Source organism: Myzus persicae, unplaced genomic scaffold (genome assembly GCF_001856785.1).
Source record: "Myzus persicae strain clone G006 unplaced genomic scaffold, MPER_G0061.0, whole genome shotgun sequence".
In the NCBI taxonomy this organism is placed as follows: domain Eukaryota; kingdom Metazoa; phylum Arthropoda; class Insecta; order Hemiptera; family Aphididae; genus Myzus; species Myzus persicae.
Genome location: NW_019100526.1, coordinates 297,453 through 324,737, shown reverse-complemented (window position 1 = coordinate 324,737; position 27,285 = coordinate 297,453). Strand labels below are relative to the sequence as shown.

At 28.5% G+C, this 27,285-nt stretch overlaps 1 protein-coding gene across 3 annotated transcripts; it reads left to right on the top strand.

The window, feature by feature from the left end:
* Positions 1-134: 134 nt before the first annotated feature.
* LOC111030724 (uncharacterized protein MAL13P1.304-like) lies at positions 135-22,312 on the top strand. Of its 3 annotated transcripts, XM_022310387.1 has the most exons (13): positions 135-732; positions 4,660-5,250; positions 5,339-5,937; positions 6,966-7,079; positions 11,673-11,838; positions 12,106-12,321; positions 13,788-14,078; positions 14,920-18,514; positions 18,591-18,698; positions 19,322-20,489; positions 20,723-20,790; positions 20,965-21,122; positions 21,664-22,147. In XM_022310387.1, the coding sequence occupies exons 2-13, from the start codon at positions 4,664-4,666 to the stop codon at positions 22,145-22,147; spliced, it is 7,554 nt and encodes a 2,517-aa protein (XP_022166079.1). In that variant the 5' UTR covers positions 135-732; positions 4,660-4,663. The 3 variants fall into 3 exon arrangements, with proteins under 3 accessions (XP_022166079.1, XP_022166085.1, XP_022166091.1); XM_022310393.1 differs by lacking the exon at positions 135-732 and having other exon boundaries at positions 4,664-5,250; positions 21,664-22,312; XM_022310399.1 differs by lacking the exons at positions 135-732; positions 4,660-5,250; positions 5,339-5,937; positions 6,966-7,079; positions 11,673-11,838 and adding an exon at positions 11,925-12,038 and having other exon boundaries at positions 21,664-22,312.
* The last annotated feature ends 4,973 nt before the right edge of the window (positions 22,313-27,285 follow it).

The window sequence follows — 27,285 nt, the reverse complement described above, 5'->3', positions numbered from 1 at the left end:
TGACAAAGACGTTGTGATCTGCGATCAACTATAAATTGCCCTCCGCATCGCCTACCAACAGTCTACCCCACCAATCCGACTGGCGATAACCCAGGGGAACCTATCGTGCCGCAGTTATAATAATAAAAGAAGAACAAAAAGTAAGAACCAATGGCCAATGGCGTCACTTTGTTATTTGTTATTGCAATAATGCCTTTTTGTAATTTGGTATTTGTATAATGAATATTTTATATTTTTATTAAACCCATAAGAATAGGATTATAAAATGAAATAGCCAATGCCCAATATTAGTTTGATGTATGTGCTACCAGGATATATTAATTTTTAATTACAATTAATATATTGTATTTGATCGATTACCGTGTGGCGTGTGCGTTTTTGACTTTTGATATTTTGCACATGCTTCGTGTCGTTTTTTGATTTGTACGTTTAAAATTTTTTACTTTCCAACTGTCGGTCGCGTGCTTCTTTCGGTGGTCGTACCAATGTTTCACTAATGTGAAATATTGAAAATATAACAATTGTACCTATAGTATTGTAACCATTGTGTATAATCATTACCAGAGAACACCGCCGAGAATGGATAACTGAATAACATTAATTATACCGTGTCGCGTGTCCTCGTTCAAGTTAATCGTCATTCAGTGGAGGCAATGATGACATCTTCAATCAGTTAAAACCAGTTACAACGAAAACGAAAATTCCATATCAACCGCCATCGTCGTTATAGAGGTAAATCTACTCTGAAATTTTGGTTATCGCTTAGTCTTAAATTACAAATAAACAAATCATTTAGTATTCTCGTCCTGGGATTAAGCTGTTTTCGCTTGGTCTTTAGGTGGTTTAGGCTCTAGTAGTATACTACCCATAGTCCATTTAGACATGACTGTGCGGTGTGCATCCACTTGTAATGTGCCTGTCTACATCCACATACTCGTAGATGTTTCACATTTGTATGCTACTTATATCTTGTGTCAATTTGTCGACATAATTGTTAAGCAGTTAAATAAACAATTTGTTGTATCTTGTACCCAATGTAATATACCTACATTATACATTATAGCCTTCATTGTAGAGTGATAGTTATAGTCATTTTCACATTTTTTCTTTTTTTAATAAGTACCTAGTCTTAAATCCAGAAATTTAGTGGAGGCTCAAACTTGTATTGTTGTATAATATTATGTGATACTATCAGTCATAAGCGAGCCCAAGTCCTCTTGACAGGGAAGGCATGACCGTAGCTGTGAAGGTCTGGGTGTCTGGACTTCCAACTCCCCCATGGATGTATTGTAGTTCTTTTAAACCATAGTATACTGATTTATACTGACTATACAGTTTAAATATTCAAGTACCTCAAGTGTTTTCAATAAGTACCTCTTTTTTTAATAACAATAATATCTTCAAAAAATAATTAAAACCATATGTACTTTGACGGTATGGTTAAATATTTTTAAATTCTTCCTAATAAACAATATATGTTTGATTCTGTTCATCAAATATATTTAGAAGTCCATCTAATCTTCCATGACCCCTAGTATTTCGCTACTTTGTTGTAACAATGTTTAATTTAGATTTTAGAGAAGCATCTTTCACAAGTGTAACTTGTTACTGGTATAGTAATAAATAACTTTAAAGCTATGTAGACTAGGAAAAATATTCTGACCATCACAACAAGTGAACCATTTAATTCGTTCTTCACATTTATTGTTCTTATTTGCTTAATGGATTTTGTAGAATTTTATGATCTAATTGACTAACTGTACAACATTAAGCAATTTTTTGAACCTTCTTTTTGGTTAAGAAACACTGGATAATTTTATTTTTGGTGCATTTATAAATCATCAGTGTAGGTATCTACTGTATTACCTTTAGTTAAAACAATGTTGAATTGATACTTATTGTTCTGAATCTCATTTGTTGTTAAATATTCTTATACTTTATAATTTTTACTTCTTAATTTATAATACAGTTATAGCAACAAATCAGTTTTTCAAGAACATTTGAAATATATATGTTGTACCTTCCTACTTCATAATTAACTTTTTTATTAATTTGTTGTTAAATAAAAACACTATTCAATGTGCAGTAAGTATACAAAGTACCTAAAAATATCCTATACTACTTACCTATCATGAGCAAATAAGTATTTATTGAATTTTTACAGCCAGTTGAATTGAACCAGTCGAGTGTTTACTTTGCAAAATAGGAATTTGGAATTTGAGATGCACTAAGTGAATTATTTGATTTATTTTAACTCATATAATTTCACCAGTTTTTTTAAATTTGTTTAATGCATTTTCACATCATAGGTATATGTTGTTAAATTTGTATGCGTGGAAAATACTTAACTAATAGTATACTTGGATGTTCATTTTAGTGGTATTGTATAAAATCTGTTGACTCTGTGTTGCTAATAAAAATGAATAATTTTAGGTAGGTACCTTTTAAAATATGTTGGTATTTACTGGAGTACATACTATGTATTAGTTTCATTAGGCAGGTATTTAGTTTATTTAGTATTTACTATTGAATAACCAAATAATTTAAACTGTTTTGTAAACAGTGACTTATTTTCCAATTTATATTGTGGGGGGGGGGGGAGTAACATCTCAACCAACACTTATCTATATTTTCTTTCAGCAATTTTCAACCTGAGGGTAGTCTACTTTTTTTTAGGGTACCTACATATTACACACATACTTTGATACATACATGAACATTTTTCTATCATAATAAAATGGTTGCCAAATTGGTTGAGAACCACTGTTCTATGGCTTTATTTCATCTTAAGTTTAAAATATCATTCTGTGGTTTATGTTTGTTAATTTGTTGAAAATAAAATAGTAGGTACACTTTAAATTTTTATAAGTTTAAATTATTTATCCATAAATAAAAGATCAAATTTGTATTTGCTTAAGTTTGAGTGCATTATTTAGAATAATGTTTGACAATTTCTTATAATTTTTGTTATGCATATGCATGTATCCATTAATTTAAACATAATATTGTGCATGTGATATTTAGATAAAATATTTAATTGGTATGCACCTGCTGTTTTGTTTAGTGCCATAAGAAATAATAATTATTATTTGATTTACTTTTTAACATTGCACTTATCAGTTACCTACTGTTGTTTATTCAAAATAATAAAATGTTGATAGGTATGTCATTAAATTGTAATTAAAAATAATGTTTAGCATAAACAACTACTTAAGTAGGTAATGCTCACTTACTTTTTAAAAATACCCATATAACCATACAGTAAATTCTATCCAGAATAAGAACTCACTACGCTTGCGCATTTGGTATGGCTAGCGGTGTAAGCAGAGTGCAAGGTGTCAACGGCAATAGTTTGTGGAGTGGGGCAAATGTGCAAATTAGAACCAGTCTTCATCCGCTGTCCGGTGCTTTCTTATTCTAGATAGAGTTTAGCTGTGTTATTAAAATTAAAAAAAACGTGCCTACAATAGTACAATTTATAATAATTATTGTTGATTAATCCATAAAATGTTCAAAACTATAAAAATTCTTGAAACTATGTTGCTGAACTTATTTATTTTATATTCAGTTAATTTATCTATTTTACATACATTTTTAGTTGTCTTGACAAAGACAATAATCATTCGATTTTAGAAACTAATATAAAAGATTTATTACAATTTCACATGGTAATATTCTTATTTAGGTACCTATTTATTTTTATTTAAACCTATTAAAATCTGAGATTATCCATAATCATATGATTATTTTAGTCAAAATTGTGTTGCAAAAATATTTGTTTAAAAATAATAACAGGTAAATTATGAATTATTTATAATTGTACCTACTTAGTATTTATGTATACTCTACCAACATATTTTAATGTTGCAGTAGAGTCAGCGTCATTGCTTGATGTTTAGGGGGCCTGTGTGTTAATATTCAGTGTCTGCCATTTTTTTTAGGCCTTGAGTTTCCGTTCCTTGTAAAGTTCCCTTTGCATTGTTGTGTCATGAGACCAATGATAACCTTGAAATTCAAATAAAGTGTTTAATTATTATTTTTCTGAATACTGTATTTTTTAGAATAAAATGAAAAGCACTCAAATTTTTCTTCTAAAATGTACAATTAAAATGTTTTAATATATTTATGTTTGAGCGACAAAGCTTTGAATATTAGCCCCTAAAGGTGATGAAACAAATAAGGTTGAGAACCACTGCTTTAAATCATTCATTGAGCTGAAAAAATGCTGCATTAAGAGTAGGATAATAAACTTTGACCTTAACGTTTTCTTCTATTAGTGTCAATTTTCTGCCACTATCTAATTCTTCAAAAAATTTACTTTTTTTTTTGCGTTTTGATGAAAATGTAAAGTAAATACTCCATTTACTATTATTATATATGACACTGCCTATACCATATGTTTTTTATAAGATTTTTCATGTTTCATTCCAGTCCTAGATCGCCGGGGGGGGGGGGGGGTAAGTCCCACACTTTTCCATCTGGTTTTTACAGCACTGAGTAAAGTATAATATTATGTAGCTACTAGTTTATAGCATAATTAGTAGACATATTGAATTTGTGTAAGTAACTGGTACCACTTTTACCGCCTTTTTTCAACAATGAAATAAAATTTGTAATTGAGAGTTTAAAAATTATAATATATATTTTTTTTGCTTTCAGAAACATGGAGAATTTTGAAGCAACAGAAAATGTTATGTGTGAAACGCCCCAACAACAGCTATTACCCATTGAAAATAACTGTCAGCCAGTTGAAAATGTATTGCTGAACAATGATGATGCAGAACCTTCAAAAATTGTAGATCAAATTACTAATTCCGAAAACCAAATATCTGTAGAATCAACTGATGCCAGTTCTCAAAATGCAAATATTGCTGTTGAACTTAGTTCAATTGTTCCAACCGATAATTCTATGCCACCTCTTCCACCACTTCCTAAAAATGATAATGGACAAATGCCACAACCACCAGCAGCACCAATCTCAGCTGATTACAACATGCAAAACTATGCAAACTACAATAATTATATGTACAACTATAACAATTATTATGGCTATCCTTATCCTCAGTACCAATGGGATTATAATAGTCAACAATATTATCAACCATATCAAAATTATTACAATTATAATTTTAACCAAGCAAATCAAACCCAAACATCAAAACCACCTCCACCACCACCTGATGCTGTGCAGTTACCAGTTGAAGAGAAGCCAGCTAATAAAACCAATGCTGTCGTTGACGACTCTAATAGGTAGCTTAATATATTTTATAGTTGATTGTGTATATTAATATAATTAAATAGCTGATACCTATTAATAAATATATATTTTATGTTTCAGATATTCTCCTACGGCAGAAACTGATGATGATGATCCTATGAAAGGATCAGAAAACTATAAATCTGATGTTCTTCTTGAAAAACCTACACAAACTATAAGTGCTGTTCCCTTTCAAACTGTAACATCTGAACAAATTGAAGTGCAACAAAACATACCAGAGAGCATTGACAATATAGTTCAACAGACCATTGACCCTCCAACTCTGCCTTTGATTACAGCAGTGCAACAGCAAGTTCCTGTGATTGCCCAGGTGCAACTATACAATATTCAGGCTCAACAATCTAGCTATCCAATAAATCCACAAAGTCAAACTGAAACTGTTAATGAGGTGCTAAATCAACAGCAAACCTCACCTGCATTAAACGGCAAAGATGACTCTATTGAGAAAGTGTCCAAAGCATCAACGGTGTTGGGTAAATCCCAAGCCAAAAAACGTCTTATGGCATTTTCAATGATGAAACAAAAGTTACAAGAACAAAATAATTCAGTTACTGATAATCAGAGTCCAGATATTGGAGAAGGAAATGACGGGGAATTTGTACCGGAACATAATGTATTTCAAACAGTTACAAAGAAAAAAATTGTTACTAATAAAAAAGGTAAGCGAGTTATAAATGAGATATTTATCAGTTTGTATTATTACATTTCTTTTTGTACTCAATGTAAAAATTTCTCGTTGGAAAAAAGCTTATTTCCAGTTTTTTCAATTATTTTTGCTTTTATGCATAACTCTGCTGACATATATGTCCTATATAGTCTAGATGTAGATGGGTTACTGACAAAAACCTAGACATTTTTGTTAATTTCTGTTTTTTTTGTGTTGTTTTTGTTCATGGTAAACCTAGAATTAAAAATAATTCTCCTATGTATTATATTTGAATGCTTGTTATAAAGTATATTTAAATGCTTTTTTCAGTTCTTGTTTTAATGATTATAAGTGCTTTAAGTCCTGAACCTTACTAACAACTTTAGGGGCCTCCTTACTACTGGATTCTAAGGAAAATTGTATAGGCAACTTCTTATACATTCAGCAATTAGCGGTGTCACGGTATTAGTCGTAAATGATCGTTAAAAGTTGTAACCCACATAGTAGCACGGAGGGATCTCACCTGCACTCACACGTCTGATAACAATTTTGTGATCCAGAAAAAAATATTTATTTTCCACTCAAACTGACAACTCTAATTAAAAAAATACGTCGCAACGATTGCATTGATTTGCATTTTGAAAAAATATTCTAATTTTCCTCAACTTGTATGAGGGATTAATCGAGGCACATTTGCATGATTTTAGTTAGTTTTGTCTAAGTTTAAAATTTTGCCAATTTTTGATAATTATAACAACATTTTTCTAAATGTATCAGAATCATAAATCATCTAAATTACAACAGTTAAAAATGTGGCTTGATCCTTCCCTTGTACATATTATGGAGAGTCCGAATACTTTTTCAGAATAAAAATTGCGATAACTGTCGATACATATCTTTTGAATTAGAAAAAAAACGTGCATTTATGAGGCCCCTCTAATAACTCAAAATTTAATCTATCATCTAATTTTGTGACACTATCTCATGTAAAATACTCAAATTAATAATTTAGTTTACTGAACAATTTTATTCGTTTTATAGTTGCTAAAGTTATCAAGGCTCAACAAACGATTGAACAAATTGAAGAAATGAAGAAAGATGAATTGTTACAAGGAAATAATGCAGCATTATATCAACATCTCTTAAGAAGTGGCGGTAAATATAATATTTTAAATTGTTGTTGAATGCTTAATATGTAATTTATGTATGCAATTGTAAGGATTATAATAGAGCATTGATGTATAGTTAAAACTAAAAATATATGTACAACATAATAGAATAATTCATAAATTAGTTAAATTCTGTATAACATATTTTATTTAAAACTTAAACCACTTCAAATTCAAATGTCTATTTTTAATTTTGGATACAGAAACATAGCACTTAATTTTATGACAGTTTAAAATATAATCTAATGATTATATTTATTTTCTCAAATTTCTATCTGAAGTTTAAATTAGATTAATTCCAACAATTCTCAAATTAAAATATTAATTTTTAAAGTGAAACACATTAAATAAAATGTAAAAAGAAAAAATACGGATGGGTACCATGAACAATTTTTCTTTACTAAATAGCTCATCTGAACTTAAAATTATTATACATTTTGGTTTAATTATTGAACCTAAAATCTAAACCCGTCAAAATAATCTGTCCTAGTGAATGAATTAGAAATATGGGTGGCCGTTTTCAATACTTAAATATAGTATAATAAATAACTATGTTATAAATCAATTTTTTTGCTAAGATATAGTATTGTAAGTATAGCTACTTTATAATAATATATTTTAATATTTATGAATATTTTTCAATTACTTACAAATTAATTGGAAAAAACCAGTTAGTATCCCAAAGGAGGATATTTGGTTGAATTAGCGGGAGAGCTAGAATAATCCAATAATAATAATGCAAATTTTAATTTTTTTAAGATGGGAGGGCTATTTAAATTTCTTAAGTTCCTCGCCTGATGTCCACCTATTTGTGTACCTTCAATGTCAAATATTACTTTTTAATTGTATGTCTTTTAGTATTAGATTTTGAGCAAAGCAAAGAATGTATCAATTTTACAATTATGTGATTTTTTTTTTACTGTGTCTTCAACATGTTTCCTTATAGATTAAATGCTTTTACCATTCACTTTGAGGAAGTAGACATTTCTCAGTACTTTTTAAAATATCTGGATTGAAGGTTGAACATTTGTTAAAATTGTAATTACAATAGTTGTTGCATAACCATTTAAGTTACTCAATCCAAGACATGCATTACCTTGATAGTAGATACTGTTCAGCATAGTGCTTACCAAATGTCCACTTTAAGATTCTGAGCAGAGCTATAAATGTATTGATCTTAGAAAACGTTTTTTTTTTTTGTGTATAGATGTTTTAAAAAATGCTTTAATCTACAACTTTGAGATTGATTTATGACAGAAAATCAGATGTAGTTGGTGTTTCTGTTAGGTCAAAATTGAAAATTTTCAGCACTGTTCAAAATAATCAGGAAAAACGACATACATTACAGTGACTTGCTCAATGACAAAGTACACTTGACATCTGCTGTAGCGCAGAGTGATTACTTTTTTTAAAATTTAAATTATGTTTTAGAAGCAAAAATTGTTATAACATAAGTATAAACTTATTTCTCTTGTTTGTTATTTTGGTATATATTGTCTTGACTTCAGTAGTTCAATAAAAACAACTGTAAGTTAATTTTTTTGGAAAATTAACAGCTTTAAAAGTATTTGACAAGACTTATAAAATTCAACATACAATCCTAGATGTAGGTTTCTTCAGGACTTTGTTCTGATGGCACTTTTTGGTTCATCAGGATGCCTTGCAAAAAATATTCTGCAATGTTTAGCATTTTTCTAACTTTTGCAACTTAAGATCCTTGATTCTTGAATAAGAGGTGTGTTCAAATACTACCAGGATTTTATTTTTAATAAATACAAAAGTTAAGTTACACATTATTTAAAGATACCTCCTTCAAAATATTCTCCAGACAAAATGCAATGGTCTCAGTGTTCTTGCCATTTTTTGAAAATCCTTTGAAACTGCTCTGAAGTTAAGACTGAGTTCTGCTGCCGTATCCGCTTTAATTTCTTTTACATTTTGAAATTGTTGTCCTTTGAGTGCAAATTTTAGTTTTGGGAAAAGAAAAAAACACATGGGTTCAGATCAGGATAATATGGAGGGTGCGGGACAGCAGGTGTTTTTTATCAGCCAAAAATGCACTTATCGACAGCGCCGAATGGGCTGGCGTATTGTCGTGGTGAAGAAACCAGGTTCTTGTTTGCCATTTTTCTGGGTATTTTTTACAAATTTTTTCTCCCAAATGTATTTATACATCTCCGTAGAATACCTGATTGACTGTTGGTCCATGGTGTACAAATTCATAATGAGCAATGCTTTCAATATCAAAAAAACAATCAGCATTGTCTTGACATTTGACCACACTTGACAAGCTTTTTTTAGCCGAGAGGAAAATTTTGTTTTTCACTGGAATGACCTAGATTGTACCCATAAACTCATGTCTTGTCACCTGTTCTGTTTTTATAAAATTAGGATCGATAGAACGATTTTGAAGGTCTTATCAAATTGTTAAATGATTTTTCTTCTGTTTGAACATATCAAAAACGCCAAACAAAACAAAGTGACTCGATTTAACGATGTGTTAATTTAAACTGAAATAAAATAGCAACTTGTGTTTCCTTTAAAATATTTACTAATACGTGGGGAATATATCTATATATTATAGTTTAAAATGTTATCATGCTTGAATTAGCCGTAATAATATTTGTCCTGGTACTTTTTAAATAGACCTTGTATTATTTATTATTCTATTTTCAACTACTTTTTAATTATATTTTTATTGATAAAATGAAGTTAAATACTCATTATTAAGGCATAGTTTTTTAGGTGACTTGTCAAAATTAATTGTCTTTAGGTTTCATGCTACCTAACCTACCTATTAGATGCTGGTCAAAAGTTCAAAAGTTCTAACTTAACGAATACCATTTTTTTTTTCATGATTTGTAGTTACCATTTACCTAATTCATTTTAAAATCTTGTTAGATGCCATTTTTCTTAGAATAAATTTGATAAAAATATGTAGATTAATAATATATTTAGTTTTGTAATAGTTTCAAATTGTTGTAAAAAAAAAAATAAAAAAAAAAATATTGATTATATTGTACTATATTACATGTCTTGTAAATACTAAATAATTGTTGACTGTCATAGAAGTATTGAATACATTATTTCTGAGTTTTGATGTGGGCTAATAAAATATAAATGAATACAACTTTATATTCATATATCTTTATGTATATTTCACAACAATTATAATGACCATCTAATATAAACACATTACTTTCAAATCTTTTTAACTCTAAATATGACTAGTCTTGGGTATTTGATAGGTACCTACTACCTATGACTGTTAATTAAATCACTTAATATTTAAAATCAAAAAGTAACTTTTGTTGACATTTTTAAGATTTGGTATTTGAAATGAAAATGTGAAATTGAATATATTTCATAACATTTATTTTCCTTAAACAATACCATATTCATATTGAAACATTTTGAAGATAAATGTTTTTCTGTGGTTATTTTATTTTATTTAAATCATTGCCTGACGGAAATTGCACAAATTTTTATTATTACTTAAAGATAACATACAATGTATAATTTATTAACAGCAATGAGTGATGTACACACAGATAAAACAAATTAAAACAAACATTTATTGTGGTCCCGAACTAATATCTTATTGTTTTGGTTTTCACTAAGGCTTATATTCTAAAAGATTGGGTTCTGAATTAATGAGACGCATTTTTCTCTGTAGAGGATCATTAAATAAGTAATTCGTTGATCGATTATTGAGTTGAAAAGTATGTGTAGTTTGTGACTCAATCCTGAGAACACAAAATGCAAGTTAGTTAATATTCGAGTAGCATCTATTTTGCCATTAACCAGATTGCTTATGAATTGTATGTTCAAATGTTCAATACTTTTTTTCTGGTTTCAAGGCTAGCTAAATTTAATAATTTAGAAACCAGTGCATAGTCATGTGGTGGGTGGTTAACTTTTAAAACATATCCGGCGAAAGAAAAAAAATCTTTTTTGGACACTTTCAATTCGTTCTATGTTTTTCTGAGTGTAAGGAGAGCATACTACCAACCCATATTCCAAGATTGATCTTACTAATGATGTATATATTGCTGTAAGACAGCTTGGTCTATATTTGGAGCCCTGAGTAGGTAAAGCTTTACATGTAATGTATTCTATGTGATTATTAAAGGATAACAATGGTACTAGTCTCACTCCTAAATCATCTACTTGATTTACTCGACGCAAGATTTGGTTGTACACTAGGTATTCATGAATGATACATTTATGCGTTTTGAAGAATGTCATAGTCTTGCACATTTATCTAAGTTTAAGGATAGGCCAACTGTTTCGCACCAGTTAACAAGTTTAAATAAAACCGTTTGTAATACTATGCAGTCATCCATAGTAATTATATTGTGAAACAGTTTTGCATCATCAGCAAATAAGAGGATTCTACGTGGTTGAATGACTTTAGACACCGCATCAATAAAGATGTTGAATGATAAATGATTAGTTTTGATTTCGGAAAATATTTTATTCACTAGTTATTTATTTATTTATTTGTTTGTATATTTTTATGGAAGCTTTACTGAAGTAAATTAATATTGAGTCTAAGTTAAATTAATTTTTATTTTAGGAAATGAAGCTCCAATCCTTCAGAAACTTGGTATAGAGTCATTGGCAGAAAAATATTCAGCTAAGATAAGAGAACAGGATAAGCGCTCGAGTAGGCACCATCACAGGCGTCGAGATGAATCCAGGAGAAGCCACAAATATCGTCGTCGTTCACATTCAAAATCCAGGTTATTATTTTCCCAATTTTTATTCCTCAGCACAAAGACTGTACTAAATCCGATAATAAATATTTAGCGCAAAAATTATCCACAGAAAACAAAGTCCCGGGTCGTCAGCATTGCTGCAATATTATTCTATAAACTTTAGTGAAGGAAGCGCTGAGCACTTTTTGTACCTATTTGATATTTACATTATCATTTAAATAGAGGTATATCAATTACCCGAAATTATTACTGCTTAAAATTCATGTCGCCATGGCATTATTTTTCATTTAGGTCTAGGTCAAGATCAACAGAAAAGCCAAAGATGCGAGCCCTAGAAGTCAAGAGTTGGAGAGATTTTGTCAAAGGTGGATTTCATTTCGACAGATTTAGAAGATTCAAGATGGATGAAGCTAAAGAAATGAAAGATAAAGAGCGCAAGTCCAGAAAAAAGAAAAGGCACGGAGACTCAAGATCTGATAGTAATAACCATAAAAATGAATCTAACACGTAAGTTAAGTTTTTTTTTTTAACAACGGTCAGTTGTGTATTTACTATTAAAACTGGGCGACTTAATTTTTTTTAACTCAATTTAATATAGACAAATGGAAGTTAAGTTTAAAGTTAAGATTCTTTTCTTTTTGTTTAATTTGTAAAAGTTTCAATAAGTAACTTAACTCGCTATCTTTTTTTTCTTATATAATTTAGAATTATACTTTTTTTTAAGGATAAATATTTAAACTAATTCCTTCAGGTATTTCAGATACTTAAACACTCGATCAATGACAAAATCCAATAAAATAATTGAATTACATGAATATATTTTTTTTATCAATTTGTCTACAACTTTTTCCGAAGTGATGGTAAAATTGTTAACATTTTTTTGGTGAAATTATAACAATCAAATTTTTCATTTGAATATGTTTAATTACACATATAATATTAATTATTAATCAATTGATAGTATGAATACAATGCTTAATAAAACCATTATTTTATTGTACCCCATTACTCTGTAACTATATTAGTAAACACTAATATTATGTAAACATTAAAAAAGTAAAATAATATAACCATGAACCAAGGTTTTCTGCATTAATACTTAATAAATTATCAACAAAAAAACCAGTACCATATTTGTTTACCCAACTTAGTTAAGATTTAATACAGAATAATATTTATTTCAGCCTTTGTGTCACACACACAGTGTACAAATACGTCTGGGATACCTTGTCTATTAGTTATATTTTTCTTTTCTCGATAATGGTTGTAAATGTAGGACGTTTTCCGTTTATTCACTACCCCTACTTTTATTGTTTTTAATAAAACAGAGGTAACTTTGTTTTGAAACCAATGGGTTTTAAGTGGTATTTATAGGGAAACTATAGAAACTTTTCTAATTCCTATTCCAACAGATGGGCATATACATTGTTGCCAATTATCATTGAACATGTTGCTGTAGGCACGACAAAAATATCTGATGAGTAACGCTTCTACTGCATTGATCAAACTTTTCAACACATGACGGTGAATCCTTCCCTTAATTTTGTAGATCTTAACACTTTGGCTCATGCCATATAACCATTGAGAGTTCTTAGGGCAAGGCTACTTGATCCAGTACACGTAGTGTCTTAGAAATTTGTTTGAAACAATGATACAACACAGCATAATTCATGCCCCCAGAATCTAAATAATATGTTTGTGTGGATTATTATTATTAAATGCTTAAACATACCAAAGAAAAAACCGATAAAAAAGTGATAGTGAATAAACGGAAAAGGTCCAATAATTAACTCTAAGTAATTTAATTAAAAGTAACTTAACTTTTTAACTCATTAATGCCCAGTCTTGTTTATTCTCCTCTGCATCACAATCATCAGTAGAATACAGTTATTTCATAAGCACAAAATTATAATTTGTACTTACCTTTTATTTATTTTAATTGTCTGTGTTATTTTTATATCTATATTTTAAAGACCATTCGAAACAGAAAAAGGAATTGGAGATCAGAAATTACGCCACAACTTATTAGATCGTAAAAAAGAAATTCTGAAGGGTCTTGAGGTCACCACACACGAAGGAGACTTTACTAAGGATTTCCCCAGCTATATTATTCGATGCACTAAAAATAAACCATCCATAAAGTTTAGTGAAAATCCAGCAAATGCCACTTATCATCTTCAGAACAGACAGCAAATGTTAGCCACACTTCTTCCAGAAATTGAAGCAATTGTACTCAAGTTCTTATCTGCAATGAAACCAAAAAAGTAAAGTATATATTCATCATATGTTTAAGACTAAGGGTTAATATTATAACCAAGGGCATAAAACATAAATTATTGATAATGATTTTAAAATGAATTATGTAATATCATTGATTTTAATATAATATACAGATAAGCCATCCTATTATTATTATTGGAAACAACTAATTGCATTCAACCGCTAAGTTCGCTGTATCTGTTTGCATTTGTTAATATTGGAAGTGGTTGAATGTAATTAGCTGCTTTCAATATTAATAATAGGTTGTCTAAGTAATGTGCAAGCAGTCCTGACAGTGATGTTGATACCATAGAAAAAAAATATTAACAGTAGAATGCCTTCTCTGTATATTAGAAAATCAATTGCAATTTTGAATTATTAGATTTTGCCACTGACATGAGCTTCATCACAGTGTTCCGATTTCTCTCACTATCGTACTGAATTCTCCACTCTAGTCCATCAGCGTGTACACTATTACTATAGTTACTACACATTCACAGCTGTCGACTGTTGGCAAATGCTACCAAATGTTACCAGATGAGTTTTTGTCAATGCTTTGGTTGTTCTTTTGTGGCCTTAGTATTGTAAACACATTGCTATAACTACTGTAGATTAGCCCGGTGGTGTTCTAATGGATTTTTCACGAGAGGGGGGGGGGAGGAAGCATAGTTCATTTTTTAGGTTACACTATTACTTGATTTGGATTAAAAATATAAATAGTTTTTATAAGATCATTAATACTGTGAAAAGGTCATGGAAGAAGGGGGATTTATCCCCCATTTGAGCCACTGGATTTGCCAATTTTATTACATTATACATTGTAAATTATAAATTATTTTGTTTTAGGCTCAAAGAAAATTATACCGATAATAACTGTAACAGCATAGACGAAAAACTTTTAGTTATGATGAAAGATAAGAATATTTATCCATTCAAAGGTTGGTGGCCAAAAACAAATTTTATTGTAACTCAAGTCAAAGAAGATCCAAATATTGAAATAGATGAAGATGTTTTAATGAATGAATTCACAACTAGTAAACGAACTAAAAAATCTAGATTCAATGATGATACATCTCTTGTTGAATTAAGACCTACTGTTCCATCTAAGTGGGATAGTGATTATGACGGTAGTCCAGCTGCTGAGAATAAAGTAGCATATGTTGGAGTTACCCAAAGTGTAGAAATGAATACTAATGATAATATCTGCACAATCAAAAGAGAAGAAAACAATTCTTTGGACATAAGCCACCAGGAAGAAGCAATGGACACTGCATCTGATGTTGGTGAAGACGAATCAAAGATTGAAGTTAATGTTTGTCCAGTTCTACCTGTTCAGATTCAAGAACCACAAGGACACACTAAATTAAATACAGAATATGAAGAGTTTTTGAAAATTGTAAAAGCTGAGAAGGAAGAATGTGACATTTCTATTACTACTAATGCGAATGTAACTACTGAAAAAGATTCTGAAAACAACTTATCAATGAAGTCTGTATCATTGAATAATGATTCAATACAAGACGAGTCTGAAGAGTACATGTCCACCAAGTCTTCAGATGAATCTGCTTCATTACGAAATGCTGCCGAGGAGTCTGATTCCAATGATAGATCATTTAATGAAGAATTATCTACTATTAATTTAAAGAACAGAAAAAAGAAAAAATCGTCTAGTAAAAAGTCTAAGACATTTAAGAATAAAGGAAGTAAAAAAAAGAGGCATAAATCGAGTTCCAGTGAAAGTTCACAAGATTCAGAGTCAGAAAGTGATAGTAGTTCAGATGATAGTGATTCTGAATCAACCGATTCAACCTCTACGGTTGAAAAAAAGAAAAAAAAGAAATCAAAAAATAAGAAAAAAAGAAAAACCAAAACAAATTACAAAAAGAAGCACAGGAGTGATAAGAACAAGACTAAAAGTCCTGAAGATGAAAAAGATGCCAATAGTAGTATTCTCAATTTAATCGAAAAAGCATTAAATGTTGAAATTAAAAAAAGACCTTCTGATAGTAAAGAACCTAAACATAAGAAGAAGAAAAGAAAACACGAAAAAAAAGAAAATAAATTAAATGAAGAGAATGATGACAAATTTGAAAAAGTTAAAGATTGTTTAAAAGAAACAATTACAAAATTGGTTAAAACAGAAAAAGTGAATAAAAGCCAGTCTCTTTCATGTGATGACACTGTCATTGAAGTATTAAAATATTTAAACGACAAAGAAAAAAAGAATAAAAAATCAAAGAAAAGTTTAAAAAGAAAGCATGAATCAGATATTTCTGATGATGAGGAAACTCCTAAAAAATCTAAATTAGTTGATAGTTCTTTTAAACCTAAAGATAATGATAAAAAAAAGAAGAATAAAAACAAAAAATCTGTTGATTCAGATGAACACATAATAAAAAAAAAGTCTAAAAAAAAATCTAAAACTACTGATACTTCAGAGGCTGAAGATGTAGAAGTTTTAAACCAAAATAAAAGTAAAAAAGATTCAGTTCAGTTTTTTGAATTGCGACCCAATGAGTGGAACACAATTAAAAAAAGTTCCAGGAGGGGAGTCGTCCATCACTCGGAATTAAAAAATAGAAGTAAAACATCACCTGTACATGATACCAATAAATACAATAAAAATGTTAGAAAAAAAAAATCTGACTCACTTAATTTAATAGATAAATGTCCTCCTACAAATAGCAGTAAAAACAAATATGAAATACCCAAATGTCTTAATGAATTTAATGAAAACGTTGAGGAAAAAGAAAGTAAAAAAAGATCGCAAAAGCCCAACAAAAATATCAAAAGTGACAAAATTGACAATGTTTCAAAACATCTAGTTGAAGAAAACAAATTAATTAATTTTAAGAACTCTGACCATGAATCTAATGAAAAAGTAAAGGATTGTACTGAAGAAAATTATGAGTTGTTAAACAAATCTGCTGACAAATCTCCTATTGATATATTTAAACTTAAAAATGATAATACTGAACAGCATGATACAAATAAAGATCTACAGAGTATTTTTAAACCACAGACCCAAAGTGTACTACCAATTGATTTATATGATAAACCTCCTATTACTTGTACTGTTATTAGAGCTGCTACAGAAACTGTATCTTATAGGGATAAAGTAAAAATGAATTTAAAGAAACTTTCAACTTGTCAAAATATACCATTTGGATTTGGATTTTCTTCACCAATTAGCCTAATTAAATCTGATAAAATCAAAGATCTTAAAGTGACCTTAAAAGAAGAAGAATCTAATAATGATGAACCAAAAGTTAATGAAGCACAATTTTTAAAGTCTGATACACCCAAAGTAGTTAATTTTTCTCAAACACAAATAGAAAAACCGGATGTAACTAAAAAAGAATTACTTAAAATTAATATTGAAACTAATGACAAAGCATTAGATCATAGTTATGATTGGGATGACTCTGAAGAATCCAATACTGACCATTCACTTGTTACAAGCACTAATACATCAGAACATTCAAGTGATGAAGGAGAAAGTGAACAAATTAATTCAAATTTATTGAAAAATGACCCACCAAATATATCTAATAAAAATGAAACATTCTCAAATGATAGTGAATTTAAAAAACTCGAGGAACTTACATCTAATGTGTTTCAAACAAATAGTAGTTCAGATTCAGTAATCAAAGAACAAGAAATTCCTTTAGTAGTTGACAATTTTCTTATGGAGAAAGAAATAACCACTCTGTCTAATTCAACTGTTTCCTCTGATCAACATTTAGATTGTAATACTGAAGGTTTGGAAAATGAGGTTGTATCAGTTAAAACAGAGAAAACAAATTCAGATCCTATGTACTCACAAAAGTCTAGCACCAATATACTAGAAGTTTCTAAATCCAACAATGAACTAATTACTCAATGGACGTCAGATTGGATAAATTTGGATAAGTCAGTTACTGAAATTAATCATTCAAGTAATTCTAAATCTGGGGATGAAGAATTACAATTAAAAAAGAAATCTCGTTGGGATAAACAACCCATGGATAATGAAATAGGCAAATTACAGAGTTTTAATAATAGACAGGAAGTGTATAAGGATGAAACTGAAACAAGCATCTTAACTGATGAACTAAAATATACTACATCTAACAATGAGGATGATCTTTATAACGAACAAAACCAAACATGTGAAATAATGTCAATAAATTGCATGAATGATGATTATCATGAAATTAATCCTTATGCATATGATGATTACTTTCAAACTTATGAACAATACACTGGTATACCTATGTATTCTGAAATGAAAACGATCGAACATGATTTACTAAGTCCAATTGACTATAGTGTGTATGAAAACTTTAATCCAAATTATAGTTACCATACTGAAGATTATGACATGTGGAAATCTGTAGATACAGATACATCTGAACACGAGATAAAAGCCATTCCAACCATTGATGAAACAGTTTCACAAGTAAGATAATAAACAATTTTTCTTATCAATAATTATTTATATATTGTGTATATTAACAATTTCATTTTTCATTTAGTTGGTCAATGTTTTTGAAAATTTTCCGTCTGACAATGTTGGTGAAGTTGAATTTTCTAAAGAGGAAGTACCAAATGAAAACATTGATACTATCATTTCAGACACTCGGGTAAATATATAGTAATTGGTTGATGATAAATTTATGGCGGTCGTCATAATTTGTGATAAAAGCTTGCTATTCAAATTCACTCAGTTCTCCCAAAATCGCATGTTCAATACTGAATACATTTATACGTATCAATAAGCATATGTTTATCTGAAATCATATTAGTGTTTAGTACCGCATATAAGTCAATCATTTAACCATAATCTCAAAATAAAACTATCAGAATTATCTGCAGATGGCTTTACTTTTACCGCACATTTGTCCAGATAAGGTATTTTTATGATTTTTTATTTTAACAAGATGACTGACTGCCTTCCAAATTTCCTTTTTTTAAATAGATAAAATATATGCGGCATTGAATGTTGTAGAATGTGGTTATAAATGATAAGTGTGCAGTTATGAATAGCGCTCACTAAAATCATCACTAATTGTATACTAGTTGGCTAAGAATAAGGTTTTTGGAGTTAAATTATACCTATAAACAAATATAACTTATTATTTATGTGTTTGATTAAATAAAACTCATTGTAAGTTAACTCGTAAATTATCACAAAAAGAAACTGGCCTGCTTTAACTATTTTTCCAGCAGTGTAATCAACAATACTAAATTACAACATTGTTTTTAGGAGGAAATTGTCAAAAATGAAAAATCAGATAGTGTTAGTCGCGATGAATTATTCGTCAAACTATATCATCAACATTTTCAACACTACAATCAAAATCCAATTAAATACTCACTGAGTGATCCTGTTATAATTAATACAGACAAAGTCAAAGTCAATATTCCAGATAGTTTGACATCTCAAGAAAAGTTGCCTGAAACTGAACAAAAATCTGATGATATAATGTCCATACCTTTACAAACTCGAGCATATGTATGTATACTTGACGACAATAATACCAATCTTTATCTTACCAGTGACAATTACATGGCATATTGTGCTGTTGAGGATAGATGTATGGTGCACATATCTGTAAATGCATGTAACCGTGATGGAATTGGTAATGATGTCCGACATTGTTTCAATGTAAACTTAAGTGGATCAATAAATGAGTATTGGTTACATGCAGATTTAATTCCATTTCATGCTCCATCTGATGCTGAATCAGGTGTGTTCAGTGATGACGAGAGGGACTCTTTGGATTCAGATTCTGGTCATGAAGAGGATGTAAATAATTACAATAACGAAAACAATGATCATATAATTGAAAGTGAATGGGAAATAGTTGACAACATTCATGACAATGTCAATAGCTGGCTAGATGAACCATATATACTTAAAAAATATAATATTGAACATGATGTTGGTCATATCAATCAAGAGCATTATGTGACTAGTTCCTCCGAATGTGACACAGATGGAAGTGAATTTTCAGATTCTTATGTTGAAATGTATAACGATAAACAAAATACTAATGAAGATCATTTTAAAAAGTCTCTTGAAACTAAAGATGATAATCACAAATACCAAGATATGATTGATGAAGTCACACCTTCAAATGTTTCTGAAAATACTGAAAATACTGATTCATTAGTAAAAACTGAAGAGTGCATAAAGTCATCCGAAAAATTAGTTTTGAATGTTGAAATTAAAAATGAAATTGATATGCTAGAGGTTGTTAATGGGAATAATATAACTTCAAAAATAAATTCAGAAAACAATGATGTCTTAGGGAACTTAGTAGAAGAAGTAAACAATGATAACGTCTCAGTAATTTCAAAAGAAAAAATAAACCTTGATGACGTCTCAGTAATGTCAGTAGAAAAAGGAAACAACCTTGAAAATGAATCAGGTAATAACAGACATTTGGAATTAAGTTGTAAAAATAATATAGGTAAACTGAATATCTAATTTTTCTTAATTGATAAAATTATGTTTCAAACTCTTTTTAGTATAATATAGTTTACATAATATTACTTTCAAGTGTCTAAATTAAAGAATAATAAATATCTAATAATATAATAATTAATCAATGTTTTATACCTCTCATAGCTTAATTTTATTATATTTGTTTATATTTTGTAGGTGTATTTATGAAAGAAGAAGTTACTGTTGCTGACCTTTCAATGATGGAAACCATTATTAATCAAAAGGTATTTTATCAGTATTCAATTATAATGTTTAATCTTTATTATTCTTTACTTACAATTGTAAGAAATAAAAAAAAATTTAATCTTTTTGTGAATAACTTGTGTGCTTATACATTTTTCAATTATATTTGAGTTATTAACTTTTAACTAATAATTTGACTGTTGTAAATTGTTCAGATATTAATTCAGAAATTAAAAATTCGCGCAAAAGAAAAAATTCGTGAGAAACTGCCTGACACAATAATGATTCGCTATAGTGACAACATGGATACCATTAAACATCCATTCTTAGGACTGTTTCAGCCACCAACTAACAGTATCCTATCTAAACCAAGGTAAGAACATGTACACGCATATACAGACATAATATTTATGGATATATTACTATATTAGTGCTTGTAATTTTTTTTTTCTATGATTGTAATATTTATAAATTGCTTCATCAATCAAAATTAATTAAAAATACATCTGTATGCTGTATAATTTTTATTCATATCAAAATATCACTATACCTATATATATTTACCTATATCCAATTTAATATTCATAATTTCATTTTCAATAGGTATTAAGTATTTAAGCATTTGTAATTTTTATTTTATTTTTAATTTATACCTTTATTATCTAATACTATTAGTATCTAATTATAATAATAATATTAATTTAGATATGGTTAATGGTGAAGTCATAAATTAAAAAACAAATTCATATAGAATATTTAAAAACTAATAAATAATTGATGTTACTCTTAATTTATTTGTTATTACTTATTACTGTACTGATGAAGTGTCATTGTTGTTTTGCTTTATGCCATTAAAGTAAAATATCTATTGAATAATTTACAAACAACATTAATTTTTTAATTATTGTGTTTAGGTCTACTAAATCACCACGCACTTTAAACTTATCTAAACGTGTGACTTTTGCTGATGGAATCCGTCCTGGAGACAATTTGGCAGCATCTCCAACGCACGACGACTTAGGTTGTCCATTATCACCTCCTCCTCTTAAAACATTAATGCGAGAAACATTAAAATTCAAACGTAACATGTATCCATTTAAAAGATCAAAGGTACGCACTAAATTGACAATGGTTAAAAAGAAAGTGGCCAAAGTTACACCCTCAATTAAGGAAACCAATCCATCCGTCATTGAGTATTATATTAGCCGCCGTCGTCTTGCAGACTTGCCTATTGGAGAAGTCCCCAATAGTAGTTTCTTAAGTTCCGATCATTCATCGAATAATAATGAGGGAACTGAAAAAAATTCTACACCACCTAGACCCACAAGAGAAGTTACTCCAGTGCCATCTGATACTGAGTGTTGGAATGACGACGATACCATTAAAAACAACAGATAATAATTCAAGATTAAATGAGCTTTATAGAAGAGTGAAATAGTAAAATGTCAACCTATGCCTTTAGTTCAACGTTATATAAAAATTATATATAAACATGCATTTATATTATGGCTACATAATTTTATATACACCATATACATAAGTTATTAATAATTTTATGGATGTATATTTCTTGACATATTTTATTTTGTCTAGATCAAAATATATATCTTAATATCATTTATTTTTATTACCTATCCCAATTATTTTAATTTGTGTACAATAATTATTTATCTATGTATTAATGTTTATTGTTTATTATATGAACAATGTTATTGAGTATGAGAAGGTGCCACATTTTGGGTGCATGACAATGTTTTTAAAACATTTTTTTTTTCTTAAAATAATTGATTATTATTTGTTACAATAATATAACTTAAGATATTATACCAAATAGGCAAACAAATATTAAATATTGAAATAACTGTAACTACTACTACTATAGATAATGCATTAATTTAACTGCTATGTTTGAATACAGGCATTATACATCTAGAATATTTTTAAATCCATACTACTTACCAAAAATGTTTTTTCAATTTAATATCCAGCATATTACAAATATTTTTAGTTTATGATTATTGATTATTTTAATACCTGCATTTTTAAATTGATTAACTGTTTATCATAAAAAATTTCTAATTTTAAAATGCTGCCTCTTCTTTCACTGTACAATTTTGACTGATTAGCTAGTAGCCATTATCCAATTCTCTGCATAGTAGCTATGGCAGACTACCAATCACTGTAATTTTAAAGAACTAATCTCTAACCATTTTACTTTTACGTCCTGACAAATGATTTTAAATGACAAATTATATTTTTTTTTAAAGAATATTATAACTGTATTTTTAAAATTAGTTCTAACTGTTTTTATAATATAATGTAACATGGTGTATTATATATTATGTGTATTGTAACTATATATAACAATGTTAAAAATAAAAATTTGATTACAATTTGAGATAGATTTGTAAAACTTATCACATTTGATTTGAGAATGTATTATTGTATGTAAGAAATATAATATAGCCCAATAGCCCAATAGCCCTACAGGTACTTTAAAAGTTTAATGTGCCCACAAATAATATTTTTAAATATAAAACAACTAAAATCGTAATTCTTCATTAAAATATGTAATTCCTTAAAAATTAAAAATTAAAATGTATAAAAAAAACTGTCTATATAATACTCCGATATTTAACTTCAGTAACTTTTGTGGTGAGAAAATGAATTTTGTTGGTGCGGTTGAAAGGTGAAAATTGAAAATTCCTTAATTTACAGTAGTTTTGTAAAAAAGTAATTATGTTTTCGGTATAACGTATAACTCATAAACAAATAATCGCAGATACTTGAAATTTTCAAGAAATTTCAAAAAATAAAATTATGTAATTAATATTCATGATAAGAAACATAGGTAATATTAATATGTAATTATTTAAATGTACTGTTCTGTAAGACCAGAATAAAAAGACCAATGCAATAAATTGATCAGAACCCATGTCTTTCGTTTCACAACTATACCACAACTTTCGGTGTGGAATACCCGAATACAGAGACCGCAGACGAGTACGGATTATATACATATATAATTGCTGTTCACTGACAAACAAGAGAACACTGTTTTAAAAATTTTAATAATGTTTATCTTACAGTAAGTAATAGAAACAACACAATATACATCACATAGGTAAATAATAATATAGGTAAGTACCTTAGTACTAAATAGATTCAACATTCAAAGATGTCGGTTAAATTACACGGTACAAAATGGGAATAATATAACACCTTTATCATTAAGTATAAACAATAGTACAACGAACATTGAACAAAACACTTACAGTTATAATAATATTGATATAAATTTACAGAAGAGGGATGTGCATTGAAAGGCAATAAGACCACGAGGGTTGGTAAGAACTACGAACTACAAACATTGCAGTTTACAATATAGCCATTTAGGTTAGAGGGTATACCTTTAATAATATTGGCGATTCACGATTCCGCATATTGTAGGAGTTAGGTAAGTTGGTACCTACCTGGCTACCTACCTACACAAAATTACAATACTTTTTAAGCGTTCATACCTATAATCTAAAGCGGTAATCGGTATGCCTATAAGTCCCGTATCATAATAATGATAATAATAATAATATAATACATTTATAATTATAGTAATTAACAGTTAATAATTAATAGTAATAGGTTATGTTATATACACACATCTTATAAGTTGTATTATACATTATGACTAGGTTGAGTAAGGGACAGGGATTTTCAGGTTTGCAAACACTGATTATGTATAATATGAATGAGTATAGGTATTTGGTATAAAGACAATTGTATATTTTTAACAACTTTTCAAGAAAAACGAAAACTTGATTGTTCTTAATAAATTTTAATTTTCTACAGAGTGATTCGCTAAGCATGCTCACCACCATTTTTCATTTAATAAACAAAATGTTCAAATTCTTGAGATTTTTTGTAATAGGTACTTAAGGAGGCGATACAAACTTCTGTTTTTATAATAAGAACCCAGCCCATTATTACTGTAAATTAATTAGTGGATAATTTTTTGAATTTTTTATGTAGTTACCTATAGAACACAATTCAAACAAGTAGTTTTTAAGTTATTAAAATTTGTATACTAAGGATAATAGTCCTTAATAGTTGGTACTTACTATTAGATTCAGTGGTTATTATACTTAGACAGTCGGACCATTTTTACAAATTTTAAAATATGTTGATAGATAGATCAGTCATCAATATTAATTAAGTAGGTAGGCAATACAATTATATTAGTATATTATACCATCACCATACAACGCAATAGCTTTCAATGTTGCTACCACTATATTCTTCATAATATAGTAATATTGCAAACCTATTATTATGGGCCTATTATCTACTGATTTTTATTTATTTTATTCACTTAAATAAGAAAGTAAATTTTAAAGTATTAACAAAACTAAAAATGAAAATGTAATTGTTTCTCTTGAATAGTTAATGTAAAAATGTAAATACCCATTGAAAATATTATAGGTAGGTATAATACAAAAATATTCTAGTTACCTATGTTTATTGCAAGGACATAGTTGGTAAGCTAGTTACTGGTATCTTTTATGGGTACCTATTTGGTCAAAATATCCAAGTTCAAATCAAATCAATTTTTTCTTGAAAATTGTACGTTATACTTTAAAGTTAATAATTTATAATAATAATATAAGGAACTTATTGTAATACAATATAATGTAATTAAAGCTCACCAAGCTTGGATACGGTCAAGACCGGAATTGAAAAAAAATTGGGGTGGGTCTTTTTGCATGGATACTAGACACTTATCATTTTTACGTTCAAAATATAAAAACTCTTGCTCAACATTTAAATATTTTGGGGAAGGGGGTCCGAATATTTGTAAGAAATTAGTATATTTAAAATTTAATTCGATGCCTACAAAAAGTATTTTACAATAAATAATTAAATAATAACAATACAAAACGTATTGCATATTTTTATATTGAATATTGATGAAACATTTGATTTTCAAATTTAGTAAGTATTTATTATTATTATATAAACATTCAATAATCAAATTAAATTTGTTTGGTATTAATTTAGATGAATCACAAATAACTGACAAATTGGAAATAATAATTTTTGCGAAAATGCAGCTGACGAAACTTTAATAGCACAGCGTGAATCGAGTACATTTTACTACTGCCACCATAAATGAAAAAATCGAGTAGAAGAAAAAATAAATTAAAACATATCTGCGTGGAATACATTGATGATAGGTACCTAGTAGTGAACGGGGAGGGGGGATGTTGTTCCTAATTTATTAAATGTTACCTCTAATTATCTTCTAAAAATGTCATTTATTGACCATAATGATCAGGTAACGATATTTAAAAAGTCTGTTTCGTATTCTAATTATTATTATTTATTATTATTTATATATCATTTAATAATTAGAAATATTGAAAACGATTTTTATACGTTTTTTAATTTTGATTTGTCTGTGGTCGTGTCCGTATCGTCTATTATTTGATGTCTGAGAGAAAAAAATTCTGGTAAAAAAAGTCATACAAACAATATTAGGTACAAAAAAATCTATATTTTCACCTTCCTCGTGGACTGTTTAGACATCCATTCTAGTAGGCATGGTTGGGCATGATACTCAAAAAAGTATAATGATACATGATACATGCATTTAGTGTATCTAGATACATTGTAAATGTAGGAAAGGTACAAAATATTAGATTCATGTAGGCATCAAAGGTGCAGAATAAAGCTAGGAAAAACTTATATATCTGCAACACAAAAAGTGTGATTCAATTGTTTTAATTTTATAAGCTATTGACTGTATTCTGTTTACCTAACCGTATAGGTATAAGGTATTACTCTATACAATGAACCTACATTAAAAATATGAATGTTTCTAATTTAAAAAGCTACCTATTGACTGCATTATATTTTAGATAATATTATTATTTTTACAATGGCTTATAAACTACCTACTAACTGTATTAATAATTATTGTATTGACTTTTTTTCCAGAAGTTTTTTACCGGGACTTATTTCCTTGATTCACAATTTGTCTGTGGATATTCCGTCCTTAGATATTTTGATCTAGAATCTTTTAATGATACTATGAATATTTAAAAATATATATACATTTTATATGTACAAGGAGATACATTTACTAGGTATATTAGACTATTTTACTCAAACATATAACTTGTCAGATCTTTTTGAATAAAGTCCCATAGGTATACAGTAATACAACCCTCCCCCACTACGACAAGCATTGGACTCGATAGGACGATAAGGGCATGGACCAGTTGTGCTTAAACCAAAATTCGTATTTTAGGGTCAGTTTACTAATTGCGTTGCATATACTTTAGGTATGTATAATGTATATGTATACTAGATAAATTATAAATGTACTTCATTGTATAACAATTGTTAACATTGACAAACTAATCGTTTTGATTCAATCTAAAAAAAAACTATTTATTTATGTAGGTATTATGAATAATTTTTAATTATTCACTAAAAATATACTGTATTATAAAATAATTTTATAATTGTGATTCATTTAA

Excerpts from the sequence above, each read along its gene's own strand:
- LOC111030724 (XM_022310393.1), top strand. The coding sequence starts at position 4,664 with ATGGAGAATTTTGAAGCAACAGAAAATGTTATGTGTGAAACGCCCCAA. Across the intron at positions 5,251-5,338 it reads GTCGTTGACGACTCTAATAG|ATATTCTCCTACGGCAGAAA; the intron begins GTAGCTTAATAT and ends TTTATGTTTCAG. Across the intron at positions 18,699-19,321 it reads CTATCATTTCAGACACTCGG|GAGGAAATTGTCAAAAATGA; the intron begins GTAAATATATAG and ends CATTGTTTTTAG.